At 44.7% G+C, this 17006-nt stretch overlaps 1 protein-coding gene across 6 annotated transcripts in view; it reads left to right on the top strand.

The window, feature by feature from the left end:
* Window positions 1-16805, top strand: part of LOC124262226 (amiloride-sensitive amine oxidase [copper-containing]-like) — a 54829-nt gene extending 38024 nt beyond the window's left edge. For 5 of the 6 annotated variants that reach the window (XM_046696699.1, XM_046696701.1, XM_046696702.1 and 2 more), the window contains one exon: window positions 12983-16805. In XM_046696699.1, the coding sequence (XP_046552655.1) occupies window positions 12983-15347 (2365 nt within the window). In that variant the 3' untranslated portion in view covers window positions 15348-16805. Of the gene's footprint in view, window positions 1-10494; window positions 10627-12982 lie in introns of those variants that run through there. The other variant, XM_046696704.1, reaches the window with a different exon arrangement.
* Window positions 16806-17006: the final 201 nt, after the last annotated feature.

Here is a 17006-nt window from a genome sequence, read left to right as displayed (position 1 = left end):
TAAAATTTCATGTAAACTTTACAGAACTCCCTGTATTAGCATATCGCTTCCTCCTCTGTTAAGTAAAGCATAGTGCGTCTACACAACCTTCTACTAGCATAGTGGGTCTACACAGCCTTCTACTACTAGCATTGCGCGTCTACAGCCTTCTACTACTACCATAGTGCGTCTACAGCCTTCTACTACTAGCATAGTGCGTCTACAGCCTTCTACTACTAGCATAGTGCGTCTACAACCTTCTACTACTAGCATAGTGGGTCTACAGCCTTCTACTACTACCATAGTGCGTCTACAGCCTTCTACTACTAGCATAGTGTGTCTAGAGCCTTCTACTACTAGCTACTAGCATAGTGGGTCTACAGCCTTCTACTACTAGCATAGTGCGTCTACAGCCTTCTACTACTAGCATAGTGCGTCTACAGCCTTCTACTACTAGCATAGTGGGTCTACAGCCTTCTACTACTAACATAGTGGGTCTACACAGCCTTCTACTACTAGCATAGCGGGTCTACAGCCTTCTACTACTAACATAGTGCGTCTGCACAGCCTTCTACTACTAGCATTGTGCGTCTACAGCCTTCTACTACTAGCATTGTGCGTCTACAGCCTTCTACTACTAGGATTGTGCGTCTACAGCCTTCTACTACTAGGATTGTGCGTCTACAACCTTCTACTACTAGCATTGTGCGTCTACAACCTTCTACTACTAGCATTGTGCGTCTAGAGCCTTCTACTACTAGCATAGTGGGTCTACAGCCTTCTACTACTAACATAGTGCGTCTACAGCCTTCTACTACTAGCATTGTGCGTCTAGAGCCTTCTACTACTAGCATTGTGCGTCTACAACCTTCTACTACTAGCATTGTGCGTCTACAACCTTCTACTACTAGCATTGTGCGTCTACAACCTTCTACTACTAGCATAGTGGGTCTACAGCCTTCTACTACTAGCATTGTGCGTCTACAGCCTTCTACTACTAGCATAGTGGGTCTACAGCCTTCTACTACTAGCATTGTGCGTCTACAGCCTTCTACTACTAGCATAGTGCGTCTACAGCCTTCTACTACTAGCATTGTGCGTCTAGAGCCTTCTACTACTAGCATAGTGGGTCTACAGCCTTCTACTACTAACATAGTGCGTCTACAGCCTTCTACTACTAGCATAGTGCGTCTACAGCCTTCTACTACTAGCATAGCGGGTCTACAGCCTTCTACTACTAGCATTGTGCGTCTACAGCCTTCTACTACTAGCATTGTGCGTCTAGAGCCTTCTACTACTAGCATAGTGGGTCTACAGCCTTCTACTACTAACATAGTGCGTCTACAGCCTTCTACTACTAGCATAGTGCGTCTACAGCCTTCTACTACTAGCATAGTGGGTCTACAGCCTTCTACTACTAGCATTGTGCGTCTACAGCCTTCTACTACTAGCATTGTGCGTCTAGAGCCTTCTACTACTAGCATAGTGGGTCTACAGCCTTCTACTACTAACATAGTGCGTCTACAGCCTTCTACTACTAGCATAGCGGGTCTACAGCCTTCTACTACTAGCATTGTGCGTCTACAGCCTTCTACTACTAGCATAGTGGGTCTACAGCCTTCTACTACTAACATAGTGCGTCTACAGCCTTCTACTACTAGCATAGCGGGTCTACAGCCTTCTACTACTAGCATAGTGGGTCTACAGCCTTCTACTACTAACATAGTGCGTCTACAGCCTTCTACTACTAGCATTGTGCGTCTACAGCCTTCTACTACTAGCATAGCGGGTCAACAGCCTTCTACTACTAGCATTGTGGGTCTACACAGCCTTCTACTACTAACATAGTGCGTCTGCACAGCCTTCTACTACTAACATAGTGCGTCTGCACAGCCTTCTACTACTAGCATTGTGCGTCTACAGCCTTCTACTACTAGCATAGTGGGTCTACACAGCCTTCTTCTACTAGCATTGTGGGTCTACACAGCCTTCTACTACTAACATAGTGCGTCTGCACAGCCTTCTACTACTACCATAGTGCGTCTACAGCCTTCTACTACTAGCATTGTGCGTCTACAGCCTTCTACTACTAGCATAGCGGGTCTACAGCCTTCTACTGCTAGCATTGCGCGTCTACAGCCTTCTACTACTAGCATTGTGGGTCTACACAGCCTTCTACTACTAGGATAGTGGGTCTACACAGCCTTCTACTACTAACATAGTGCGTCTACAGCCTTCTTCTACTAGGATAGTGCGTCTACAGCCTTCTACTACTAGCATAGTGGGTCTACACAGCCTTCTACTACTAACATAGTGCGTCTGCACAGCCTTCTACTACTAGGATAGTGCGTCTACAGCCTTCTACTACTAGCATAGTGGGTCTAGAGCCTTCTACTACTACCATAGTGCGTCTAACGCCTTCTACTACTAGCATTGTGCGTCTACAGCCTTCTACTACTAGCATAGTGCGTCTGCACAGCCTTCTACTACTAGCATTGTGCGTCTACAGCCTTCTACTACTAGCATAGCGGGTCTACAGCCTTCTACTACTAACATAGTGCGTCTGCACAGCCTTCTACTACTAGGATAGTGCGTCTAACGCCTTCTACTACTAGCATTGTGCGTCTACAGCCTTCTACTACTAGCATAGCATAGTGCGTCTGCACAGCCTTCTACTACTAGCATTGTGCGTCTACAGCCTTCTACTACTAGCATTGTGGGTCTACAGCCTTCTACTACTGGCATAGTGTGTCTCTAGAGCCTTCTTCTACTAGCATAGTGCGTCTACAGCCTTCTACTACTAGCATAGCATGCGTCTGCACAGCCTTCTACTGTCTACAGCCTTCTACTACTAGCATAGTGCGTCTACAGCCTTCTACTACTAGCATAGTGTAGTCTAGGCCTTCTTCTACTAGCATAGTGCGTCTACAGCCTTCTACTACTAGCATAGTGGGTCTACAGCCTTCTACTACTAACATAGTGCGTCTACTACTACCATAGTGCGTCTACAGCCTTCTACTACTAGCATTGTGCGTCTACAGCCTTCTACTACTAGCATAGTGCGTCTACAGCCTTCTACTACTAGCATTGTGGGTCTACACAGCCTTCTTCTACTACTAGCATTGTGGGTCTACACAGCCTTCTACTACTAACATAGCGGGTCAACAGCCTTCTACTACTAGCATTGTGCGTCTACAGCCTTCTACTACTAGCATAGTGGGTCTACACAGCCTTCTTCTACTAGCATTGTGGGTCTACACAGCCTTCTACTACTAACATAGTGCGTCTGCACAGCCTTCTACTACTAGCATTGTGCGTCTACAGCCTTCTACTACTAGCATAGCGGGTCTACAGCCTTCTACTGCTAGCATTGCGCGTCTACAGCCTTCTACTACTAGCATTGTGGGTCTACACAGCCTTCTACTACTAGGATAGTGGGTCTACACAGCCTTCTACTACTAACATAGTGCGTCTACAGCCTTCTTCTACTAGGATAGTGCGTCTACAGCCTTCTACTACTAGCATAGTGGGTCTACAGCCTTCTACTACTAGCATAGTGCGTCTGCACAGCCTTCTACTACTAGCATAGTGGGTCTACAGCCTTCTACTACTAGCATAGTGGGTCTGCACAGCCTTCTACTACTAGGATAGTGCGTCTACAGCCTTCTACTACTAGCATAGTGGGTCTAGAGCCTTCTACTACTACCATAGTGCGTCTGCACAGCCTTCTACTACTAGCATAGTGTGTCTACAGCCTTCTACTACTAGCATAGTGCGTCTGCAGCCTTCTACTACTAGCATAGTGGGTCTGCACAGCCTTCTACTACTAGGATAGTGCGTCTACAGCCTTCTACTACTAGCATAGTGGGTCTACAGCCTTCTACTACTAGGATGGTGGGTCTACAGCCTTCTACTACTAGGGCATAGTGCGTCTACAGCCTTCTACTACTAGCATAGTGGGTCTGCACAGCCTTCTACTACTAGCATAGTGGGTCTACAGCCTTCTACTACTAGGATAGTGGGTCTACAGCCTTCTACTACTAGCATAGTGGGTCTACAGCCTTCTACTACTAGCATAGTGCGTCTACAGCCTTCTACTACTAGCATAGTGGGTCTGCACAGCCTTCTACTACTAGGATAGTGCGTCTACAGCCTTCTACTACTAGCATAGTGGGTCTGCACAGCCTTCTACTACTAGGATAGTGCGTCTACAGCCTTCTACTACTAGCATAGTGCGTCTACAGCCTTCTACTACTAGCATAGTGCGTCTGCACAGCCTTCTACTACTAGGATAGTGCGTCTACAGCCTTCTACTACTAGCATAGTGGGTCTACAGCCTTCTACTACTAGGATAGTGGGTCTACAGCCTTCTCTACTACTAGGATAGTGGGTCTACAGCCTTCTACTACTAGCATAGTGGGTCTGCACAGCCTTCTACTACTAGCATAGTGGGTCTACAGCCTTCTACTACTAGCATAGTGGGTCTACACAGCCTTCTACTACTAGGATAGTGCGTCTGCAGCCTCTACTACTAGCCTTCTACTACTAGGATAGTGCGTCTACAGCCTTCTACTACTAGCATAGTGGGTCTGCACAGCCTTCTACTACTAGCATAGTGTGTCTACAGCCTTCTACTACTAGCATAGTGCGTCTGCAGCCTTCTACTACTAGCATAGTGGGTCTGCACAGCCTTCTACTACTAGCATAGTGGGTCTGCACAGCCTTCTACTACTAGGATAGTGCGTCTACAGCCTTCTACTACTAGCATAGTGGGTCTAGAGCCTTCTACTACTAGCATAGTGCGTCTACAGCCTTCTACTACTAGCATAGCGGGTCTACAGCCTTCTACTACTAGCATAGTGCGTCTGCACAGCCTTCTACTACTAGCATAGTGCGTCTACAGCCTTCTACTACTAGCATAGTGCGTCTGCACAGCCTTCTACTACTAGCATTGTGCGTCTACAGCCTTCTACTACTAGCATTGTGCGTCTACAGCCTTCTACTACTAGCATAGTGCGTCTACAGCCTTCTACTACTAGCATAGCGGGTCTACAGCCTTCTACTACTAGCATAGTGCGTCTGCACAGCCTTCTACTACTAGCATAGTGCGTCTGCACAGCCTTCTACTACTAGCATAGTGCGTCTGCACAGCCTTCTACTACTAGCATTGTGCGTCTACAGCCTTCTACTACTAACATAGTGCGTCTACAGCCTTCTACTACTAACATAGTGCGTCTGCACAGCCTTCTACTACTAGCATAGTGGGTCTACACAGCCTTCTACTACTAACATAGTGCGTCTGCACAGCCTTCTACTACTAGGATAGTGCGTCTACAGCCTTCTACTACTAGCATAGTGGGTCTAGAGCCTTCTACTACTAGCATAGCGGGTCTAGAGCCTTCTACTACTAGCATTGTGCGTCTACAGCCTTCTACTACTAGCATAGCGGGTCTACAGCCTTCTACTACTAGCATAGTGCGTCTGCACAGCCTTCTACTACTAGGATAGTGCGTCTAACGCCTTCTACTACTAGCATTGTGCGTCTACAGCCTTCTACTACTAGCATAGTGCGTCTGCACAGCCTTCTACTACTAGCATTGTGCGTCTACAGCCTTCTACTACTAGCATTGTGCGTCTAGAGCCTTCTACTCCTAGCATAGTGGGTCTACAGCCTTCTACTACTAGCATAGTGTGTCTAGAGCCTTCTTCTACTAGGATAGTGCGTCTACAGCCTTCTACTACTAGCATAGTGGGTCTAAACAGCCTTCTACTACTAGGATAGTGCGTCTACAGCCTTCTTCTACTAGCATTGTGCGTCTACAGCCTTCTACTACTAGCATAGTGGGTCTACAGCCTTCTTCTACTAGGATAGTGCGTCTACAGCCTTCTACTACTAGCATAGTGCGTCTACAGCCTTCTACTACTAGCATAGTGCGTCTACAGCCTTCTACTACTAGCATAGTGCGTCTACAGCCTTCTACTACTAGCATAGTGCGTCTACAGCCTTCTACTACTAGCATTGTGCGTCTAGAGCCTTCTACTACTAGCATAGTGTGTCTAGAGCCTTCTTCTACTAGCATAGTGTGTCTACAGCCTTCTACTACTAGCATAGTGCGTCTAGAGCCTTCTACTACTAGCATAGTGTGTCTAGAGCCTTCTTCTACTAGCATAGTGTGTCTACAGCCTTCTTCTACTAGCATAGTGCGTCTAGAGCCTTCTACTACTAGCATAGTGCGTCTACAGCCTTCTACTACTAGCATAGTGTGTCTAGAGCCTTCTTCTACTAGCATAGTGGGTCTACAGCCTTCTTCTACTAGCATAGTGCGTCTAGAGCCTTCTACTACTAGCATAGTGCGTCTACAGCCTTCTACTACTAGCATAGTGTGTCTAGAGCCTTCTTCTACTAGCATAGTGGGTCTACAGCCTTCTTCTACTAGCATAGTGCGTCTAGAGCCTTCTACTACTAGCATAGTGCGTCTACAGCCTTCTACTACTAGCATAGTGCGTCTACAGCCTTCTACTACTAGCATAGTGTGTCTAGAGCCTTCTTCTACTAGCATAGTGCGTCTACAGCCTTCTACTACTAGCATAGTGTGTCTAGAGCCTTCTTCTACTAGCATAGTGGGTCTACAGCCTTCTTCTACTAGCATAGTGCGTCTAGAGCCTTCTACTACTAGCATAGTGCGTCTACAGCCTTCTACTACTAGCATAGTGTGTCTAGAGCCTTCTTCTACTAGCATAGTGGGTCTACAGCCTTCTTCTACTAGCATAGTGCGTCTAGAGCCTTCTACTACTAGCATAGTGCGTCTACAGCCTTCTTCTACTAGCATAGTGCGTCTACAGCCTTCTACTACTAGCATAGTGGGTCTACAGCCTTCTTCTACTACTAGCATTGTGCGTCTAGAGCCTTCTACTACTAGCATAGTGGGTCTAGAGCCTTCTTCTACTACTAGCATTGTGCGTCTAGAGCCTTCTACTACTAGCATTGTGCGTCTACAGCCTTCTACTACTAGCATAGTGGGTCTAAACAGCCTTCTTCTACTAGCATAGTGGGTCCACAGCCTTCTACTACTAACATAGTGCGTCTACAGCCTTCTTCTACTAGGATAGTGCGTCTAGAGCCTTCTACTACTAGCATAGTGGGTCTACAGCCTTCTACTACTAACATAGTGCGTCTACAGCTTTCTACTACTAGGATAGTGCTTTTACAGCCTTCTACTACTAGCATAGTGGGTCTACAGCCTTCTACTACTAGCATAGTGCGTCTAGAGCCTTCTACTACTAGCATAGTGCGTCTAGAGCCTTCTACTACTAACAGTGCGTCTAGAGCCTTTTTCTACTAGGAAAGTGCGTCTAGAGCCTTCTGCTACTAACATAGTGCGTCTACAGCCTTCTACTACTAGCATAGTGCGTCTACAGCCTTCTACTACTAGCATAGTGCGTCTACAGCCTTCTACTACTAGCATAGTGCGTCTATTTCTACACAACATGGGTAGGCTTAGTGTTACTTACATGAGCGTCATTCTGGGAATGATGTATTTAATGTGTCACCATCGCATATTTTATTGCTATTGAGAGTTGTGTTTACACTGTTATACCAACATTGTAAGGCCAACGCTAACCATTTGCCAACCGCTCCAACCGTACGCCAAAGTTGGTCTTTTGTTACCATGTTATGTGGAAGCACTTACAAATTCGGTTAGTTGTCGATGGAATTTCAGTGTACTAACAAGTAAACAACAGAGATAAACATTTAAAAATCAAATCTTTAATAAATTTCCCCATCTGTCCAGTACAGATGTGCGAAACTAGATTTATGAGGTGTTATACAGTGTCAGTTTTGAACTGTATAAATTCTTTCGAGGAATGGCCGGCGTGGTGATATTGAGATCTTTGTTACTGTGCTGTATTAAGTCGTGGGGATTTTGAGTCCACATTAGTATACAGGATAAACCCATGCTATGAGGTAGCTTTGCCACATGCAGTTATGACACCCCGCCCTTCTCGTATCTCAGTCCGCGCCTCATCTGCGTCCTTCATTCACAGTTTAAATCTATTATTTTTTGTTCCCAAATATCATGACAAATATTCATTTACTGTTGTGTTTTTATCGCCCGTCTCCGGTTCTCAGAGGGAACAAGGGTGAAATTATATTGTGTTTTTTGCTTCCCATGGTGTACGTGAAGCCTCAGTGGCTGAATTGTTTCTCAAGTTACTCCCCGCGGCGGGTGTTATGAAGTGTTAATTGCCACAGACTGGGGATCAGGAATGTTTATGTGTAATACAGATATCTGTTGTGCTGTTCTGAAGATGAAATAAACCCTGTTTCTTCTCACACAAAAAGTGATGTTTTTAGTGAAATGAGTGTGTTATCTCCACTTATAGCTGACAATGTAGTGTATTTCTTATTACACCCTCCCCTCCACCTAATGCGCTCACCAGAGGGTGTAATAAGAAATATTGCGATCAATATTGTTTGTTTAACGCCGCACTCAGCAATATTCCAGTTATATGGCGGCGGTCTGTAAATAATCGAGTCTGGATCAGACAATCCAGTGACCAACCGATCCCGTTAGTCGCCTCTTATGTCAATCATGGTTTACTAAAGACTAATCATCACGGGTTGCGATCAAAAAGGAGAGTTAAGTTATACGCCGCATCGACATTATTTAAGCCATATATCGACGAGACCAAATCTGCATACGTATACATATTAAGCACATAGTTTAGGGTGTGTTAAGGCGCGATCAGTGAGAGAAATACATCTACAGTGCAAACAACAGGTGTACCTGTCCGTAGTGGCGAACTATCCCTTTATATACCTAACACGTGTACCTATCCGTATTGATGAGGTGTCTGTATTGGTGAGGTATCGCTTTATACATCTACACCACTAACACGTGTACCTGTCCGTATTGGTGAGGTATCACTCTGTACACCTACACCACTAACACGTGCACCTGTCCGTATTGATGAGATACCATTCTGTACACCTACAGCACCAACACGTGTACCTGTCCGTATTGGTGAGGTACCACTCTGTACACCTACAGCACTAACACCTGCACCTGTCTGTATTGCTGAGCTATCGCTCTGTACACCTACAGCACTAACACGTGCACCTGTCCGAAGTGGTGAGGTACCACTTTGTAAACCTACAGCACTAACACATGTACCTGTCCGTATTGATGAGGTACCAGTCTGTACACCTACAGCACCAACACGTGTACCTGTCCGTATTGGTGAGGTACCAGTCTGTACACCTACAGCACCAACACGTGTACCTGTCCGTATTGGTGAGGTACCAGTCTGTACACCTACACCACCAACACGTGTACCTGCCCCTAGAAGACGAGAGTTTCAAGTGTTCAGTGATAGACACAACATTATTTATCAGTCGTTTGTCTGCCGCGATACTTGTTCCAGCCGACCACGGGTTTCTACACATCTGCAGTAATGAGTGACACATATACGTGGTGGATATGTCGGTTAATTGCCGAACTGTGGGCGAACGCAGTGATGCGATCATGCTTCGCCGGTGATCGGGGAAGATCGGAAGGTTAGTTTCGTGGCCTGCTCTCTGCCATCACATATCTGATAGTGGAGTCATAAACTAGATACGCGATTTCAAGTGACATCAGTTTTCCAAAGATTTCACGTTTTATGAGTTTCCTCGAAGCGGTGGTCCGCCAGAAATATGAAATCATATTAACAGAATAAGTACTAGCAGTAGTAGTAGTAGTGATAGTAGTAGTAGTAGTAGTAGTAATGGTAGCAGTAACAGAAGTGGCAGTAGTAGTACTAGCAGCAGCAGTAGTGGTAGTAGTAACAGTAGTGGTAGTGGTAGTGGTAGTAGCAGTAGTAGTAGTGGTGGTGGTGGCGGCAGTAACAGAAGTGGCAGTAGTAGTACTAGCAGTGATAGTAGTAACAGGAGTGGTAGCGGTAGTAGTAGTAGTAGTAGTAGTAGTAGCAGCAGCAGCAGCAGCAGCAGCAGCAGCAGCAGCAGCAGCAGCAGCAGCTGTACTAGTAACACGACAGGTCGTCCCAGGTTGTAACGTCCAAAAGTAGCGCGCAGAAACATTAAAACGTGTCCGAGCTATGTAAGCATTACTATACATCACCTTCTACAATTGTTCAGTACTTACCATGTCATTATATTCACACGGGTTCAAAAGACATAATAGACCATTTATGAAATCATCTTCTGGAAGCTCTATTATGAACCGAGACTGTAATACTTGTTTTGTGAATCATGTCTCACTACTGACTCATTATCTGATTTCAAGATGTGGACTTGTAGGACCAAACACGCTGACGTGCTTGTTATAGCGTGTATTATTTGCCAGCTCATCCAACACAAACTCTGCTCGCTGCGCCAGGGTCGCATTACCCTGAAAATAGCTTGAATTGTTACTACAACTGCCTAGTCAGTCACTGTATGGAGATCTGTGATGAGGGAGTGGGTTGGGTTTAACGCAGCTTTGAACACTGTTTCAGTTACGAAATTGCGTTTCAGTGGGGTGACACTAGCCTGAGGCGATCCAGGTTTCACACATTAACTATCCTGCTGACACGGACGGTCAAATCTAGAAACATACTCAGGCCGTATTTGGGATTAGAACCCGGAATCACCGATTTCTGGAACGGGTAAGGGACGCAACTCGGTACTGTGAATTGCTGCACCTTAGATCACCGGGTCAGTTGTAACTATCCTGCTTCATCACAAAGGTCTGTACCCTGAAGATACAGGTTAGAATTTCTTTCAGAGATTTGCATAATCGGATGGTCAGGATCACTGACTTGGTGACACTGACACATGTCATCGTATCCCCATTGCGTAGACGATGTTCATGGTGATCACTGGATAGTCTGGTCCAGACTCCTTTATTTATAGATCTCTGCAATTTAGCTGGAATATTGCTGTGTTAAACAACAAACAAACAAGCACGGGGTCTGTAAACTACTCAAAGAAAAATATTCAATGGCACCAACAGCAAAAACATGCATGCTGAGCCACCATCAGTCTAATGGCTCCCACGCGACAGTATCCACAGGCCTCATGCATCCAGGCCATTAGACCCTGGAATTCAACAAACCAACAGTGGAACTCATGGTTTTGGAAGTCGACGATACGCCACCACAGAAAGGTGGCGATAATCAGTAGGTGTTTGAAGATCCGTGCTGGTTGAGTCGATGGCGGTGGTTCGTCAGACTGGGTGACGTGGTTGATAGAGTACCATGGTAACCCGGCACCCATGCAGCATACTTACGACATCAGTCCCTTGACTCTGTTACTTGCAAACCTGTTCCAGCGCCACACCAATGTCTCTCCTGTTGCTTACAAGCGTGTTCCAGCGCCACACCAATGTCTCTCCTGTTGCTTACAAGCGTGTTCCAGCGCCACACCAATGTCTCTCCTGTTGCTTACAAGCCTGTTCCAGCGCCACAGCAATGTCTCTCCTGTTGCTTACAAGCGTGTTCCAGCGCCACACCAATGTCTATCCTGTTGCTTACAAGCCTGTTCCAGCGCCACACCAATGTCTCTCCTGTTGCTTACAAGCCTGTTCCAGCACCACGCCAATGTCTCTCCTGTTGCTTACAAGCCTGTTCCAGCGCCACAGTCTTCAGCAGCCTTTTTACAAGCATGGTGTTATTGAAGTTCTAATTACCCTGGATATATCAACGGAGCACCGACTCTTCACACGTGCAGGTTTCAAGGTCGATTCGGTGCACAACAAAACACTGAGCTGGACGTTATTCCTTCAGTTTAAGGAATCAATACCCTACGTTTTCACTATAAACTCCCACACGTGGCTGTAATTACATTAAATCGTAGGCAATGTGTTTGTGTTTGGTGCCATTTTCAAAACCAATCAATAAGACAGGGTAAAAGTCGTATTGGTCATTGATTTGATGAATAGGAATGTCCATTAAGGATAATTAGGTCATAACTCAATAGTTTTATGATGAAACCACAACAAAATTGGGTAATTATTTATATCCTCCTAGCTTGATGGATTCAGGGTAGGCAGCTGGGCCGACTTGCACGAAGCGATCTTAGCCCTACTACTATCTTAGGTCTGTGTTCGGATATGGGAGTTACGGTTGTTGAATCCTATAGTGGACATTTGATAACTATCTCAATGACATTTATTGCTGATAGTTGTGTGAAACAAACATATACTCACTTACTTTGTCCATCCAGCATTGAATGGGTACCCGGTAATGTAACCGTTAACTTCCTCGCGGCTAACAGGCAGCTTGAGCTGTGCATTCACCAGGGACCCGAGAATAAATGTGGTAATTTTCTATGCGCTTTCAATAATTCCATTATGGAAATTGCCATTCAAATGGACTTTCATTTTGAAAATATCATAATATGTACAAACATGAATTTGTTTCGCAACCAGCTTCACGAGTATGATAATTTGCCCGGGGCATGTTGATCTCTGTTAGTGTAGGGTGCATATTGACGGTGCGCACTGCATATCGACTTTCTAATGATATCTCACGTATTCATTTGAAGGTGGAAACTGTTTCCATCATGACATTTCAGTTTTGGCAACACTTTTGGTACACGTCCTCGACATTAAAAAGGACGTGCAGACTCAAAAGAATACACGTTATAACTCATCTTGTTTTATCCAGGTAAAGTCTAAGTAGTTAAATACATCTTCGCTTGGCACGTCCACACGTGTCCTTCTGTTGTCCTTGCATTGGTTCCACAGGTCCAAGATACGTGTTTCCCAAAGGATTCAATAAGCGGAGTTGCGTCCCTTAGGCGGACGAAAAGCCTGGGAACAATGGTTCGAATGCTGATTGTCCTTGATAATGTTTCATTGTAAATATGCACCATCTCAAAGGTCGCTGGGTTCGTTGTGGTAAATGTCTAAGACCGGTATCTGCATCCCCGACATTGAGCTGTTGTAATTTAAATTGTTATCAAAGCGGCCTTAAACAAAATTCACTCACTCACTGACAAACCATTTGAATGTCTTTCCAGCACAATGGGGGAAGGCTTGGTGTCGACGGAGAAGCAGGTGATGGTGTCATCTCGACTGTGGAAATGTCTTCGCGTGCTGCTCGTCCTGCTTGCTATCATCGCCATCCTGCTCGCCATCGCACTCGTCATCGTCATCATCAAGCGGTCAGAGAAGCCCTTCTGTGCAGGTGGCAAGACGGTCATCCCACGTAACCTGGGCAAGCCGGGCATATTCGAGGACCTAACTCCTAATGAAATGAAGATTGTCAGAGACTATATGCAATCTCAGAAAGGTCTCAGTCTTAGGCCCTACAGCAAAGCCATCTTAAACAGCAGCTATATATATTTGATAGATCTGCATCTTCCTATTAAAGCCGGAGTGTTAAAGTATTTAGACGGGGGCCACCGTGAACCTGAGCGAGCTGCCAAGGTGGTGCTGTATCGGGGGGACATGAATCCCCCGCGAGTTGAGGAGTACCACGTGGGTCCTCTACCCCGCCCCCGGTACCACAGGCTCGTAGCTAACCCTATCTATAGACGGATACCAATCCCCTTTACCAGTCGACCAGTGGATCAAGTAGAATATAACCACTTGTACGCAATGATCAGTGATATATCTAAAACGCTATACCCTGTTTTGATGGACAGTTACCGCTTGAGCTACCACAACTGCACCAAGGGTGTGGACTGTATGTTATTTTACGACGTGGCACCGAGAGGCATCAAAAGTAATGAACGGAAGACTTGGTTCTGGGCTTTTAGAGGAGTAGAAGGATTCTATTTACATCCTCTTGGATTTGAAATTCAGATTAATCACGAGTCTGTGAACGTTAGCGACTGGTCCGTAACGAAGCTGGTTTATAACGGACAGATGTTTTACAGCGTTAATGCTTTCGATGACTCTTACAGAAGGAATCGTTTGAAGAAAGTTCAACTGTTCATGGACAAATACGACAGCGTATACTCCTCGTACAATCGCCGTGGACTAAATGATTATGACGTGCCAGTTCGTGGACCGCGATTGGTCGAGCCAGACGGGAGGAGGTATAGCATAGACGGCCAACACGTTCAGTACTTCGGCTGGAACTTTAACTTCAGAGCTAGGACTTCAACTGGCCTTCAGCTGTTTGATATCCGATTCCAAGGCGAAAGAATAGCTTATGAAATAAGCCTTCAGGACGCCATAGTGTATTACACAGGGTATGGACCCGTGGCGGGTTCAACAAATTATTTTGACACCTCTTGGCTCCTTGGGGCTTCGTCTTTCGAACTGATGCCAGGGGTTGACTGTCCCGCCACTGCTACCTTCCACGATGCCTACCATTTTGCCGGATCTGGGGAACCATTGCATTACAAGAATTCTATCTGTATATTCGAGCAGAATTCAGGTCTACCTTTGCGTCGACATTACGCTAACGATTTCATGGGAGGTTATGGCTTTTATGGTGGACTTGTTGACAACTACCTCGTTATAAGGACAATAGCAAACATATGGAACTATGATTACATATTTGATTACATTTTCCATTTAAATGGCGTCGTGGAGATCAAAGTATCTCTGACGGGCTACGTACAATCTACGTATGGACTGCCACAGGAACGGGCCTACGGCAACTTCATCCACTCAGACGTCATCGCCACCCTCCATCAACACCTGTTCCATTATAAAGTAGACATGGATATTGTAGGAACCAAAAACAGATTCGCCAAAGTGGATATCTCAACAGAGACCATCTCCCATCCATGGTATCCGGGTCGGAATAAAACGCAAATGAAGTTCACGAAGAGAGACAAACAAACTGAAAAGGATGCCATTCTAGAATACGACTTCGACAAGCCAGGATACAGTATCATCTACAATGCTAAGTCTGAAAATAACTGGGGCGTGCAGCGAGGATACAGAATTCAACACAAGGCCATGAGCAAGTTCGTCCTTGATGGCGTTGACGTCACTCAGGCAGCAGGCTGGTCCAAATACCAGTTAGCGGTGACCAGATTCCAGGACGTTGAGGAGACAAGCTCCTCCATCTACGCACAAAACGACCCCTTCGACCCCGTCGTAGACTTTAGAAGGTTCTTAGACAACGATGAACCTATTGTCGACGAGGATCTTGTCCTCTGGCTAACGGCTGGCGTGCATCACATACCGCACGCCGAGGATGTTCCGTCGACTACGACAACCGGAAACCAGTATAACATATTTTTACGACCTTACAACTACTTCGACGAGTGCCCGAGTACGACTGTTTCCGACGCAGTCCATGTCCAACCAAGTGCTCATTATGAAGAAATCAAAATCGACACATTTGGTGTCGCGGAAGGTTCGAACTGTTTCGCTAACGAGATCCCCTACAGCGTGTTCAATGGCTCAAGATCCCCTGCTTAAAACCCTTGCTCAATGAATATAATAATTGTTGTGTTATTTTCTATCATGTTCAAGTTTAGATGTTTTACTGTTAAGGAATGGAATATAACTGAATGTTTAATTTTGTAATTTCTTTCCATATATTGTCGAAAAACGTCTCTATTTAATCCAAGTTTATTTTGGCAGTGGCCAGGCTGTAGTCTCAGATCCTAGAGAATATACCAAGAAACCAATCTATCGCTTAGTGTGAATGATTTGGCATGTCTGAATTGTATTAACCATTGTTCAGGGCTCAGATTTTATTCATTAGGGGTCCATGCATAAAGGGCAGGAGACCTATTGTAATCGTTCGATTTATTTTTTTAATTATTTTATATTTGTTGACATATTATTTGAAACAGGATCAATTTAGTTCTGAGACTACATATTGTCAAACATGCTGATGTATGTTTTAGTAATGTAATATGTAATATACAAAACGTAATAATCAGTAATATGTAACGAAATCATTATCAAAATATAGAACAAACTTTATGGGTAACAACTTCTTTTTATTCGTGACTGCGACGTTTCGATACAGATTCTTGTACCGTTGTCAAGAATCTGTATCGAAACGTCGCACTTACGAATAAAAAGAAGTTGTTATCCATAAAGTTTGTTCTATATTGTACTTCCCAACTTCTAAAATGCCACTCAAAGAAGTTATCATTATCAAAAGACTTCGTCTTGAGTTTCCAATGTTTATGATAAACCAGTCAACGCGCTATCATATTTTAGTCATAGTTTTTATGGAACCAAATTATCTTTATTGCAGGGAATGCAAATATATGCACACACAAAGTACACGCATTGACATATACCAGCCGATTGTTTCATATTGCTATAGCTTGTCCTATATATTATGGTAACTGGAATAATAGGAACTATTCGGGCGGACCTTAACAACATGTATATAATCCTCATGTCTCCATCATTATATGTAAGGCAAGTCGTTGACTGCGCTGTCCTTTCTAAATTCCCTTTTCTATAGTTGACACATTAAAGGGTTATATCCCCCTGCCAGACACCTGGGTTCGATTCCCAACACTTGTACATTGTGTGGTGACAGTGTTTTGATGATATTGATGGAGTATTGTAAAAGCTGTCCATTCAACCTCGATTATCCAGACTGCGCTTCCGTGTATGGGAGTTTTTACATTTCTGTGTAACAGAGTTCCATAAGATCATTCTGCGAATGAGTTCCAAGGTTAACGGTCTTTGTTTTCAAGAACGACGGGAACAATTTCTCATGGTGAAATTTTCATGGACTTCATTATGTAACTAATGTCTCTACTTGTATGTATGTACCAGTCATAATGTCAGCGATCTAACATGTCCATCACATAATCAGAGGATGTCTTCTCATTCATATAAAATGTATTTCCTTCAGTTTGTGTCATAATATTGTCACAATGGTAAATAAAATCATTTGTCAATCTCTTCTCATTTCACTCAATTAGTGTGGAGTAACCTACATACTACTAGTATTCATCTATTCAGTCGTTTCCTCAATGGGCAAGGATTTCACTGTTATGAAGCTACCATTTAGTCACACAGGCCCTAATCTGCAAGCTACAGCCACTGCACGGCGTTGGATGATTGAGTCTGGGCCAGCCACACCAGTGAGTGAGTGAGTATGGT

Source organism: Haliotis rubra, unplaced genomic scaffold (genome assembly GCF_003918875.1).
Source record: "Haliotis rubra isolate DU_JTF1 unplaced genomic scaffold, ASM391887v1 Scf828, whole genome shotgun sequence".
Taxonomy (NCBI): Eukaryota; Metazoa; Mollusca; class Gastropoda; order Lepetellida; family Haliotidae; genus Haliotis; species Haliotis rubra.
This window is presented reverse-complemented; position numbering and strand designations above follow the sequence as displayed.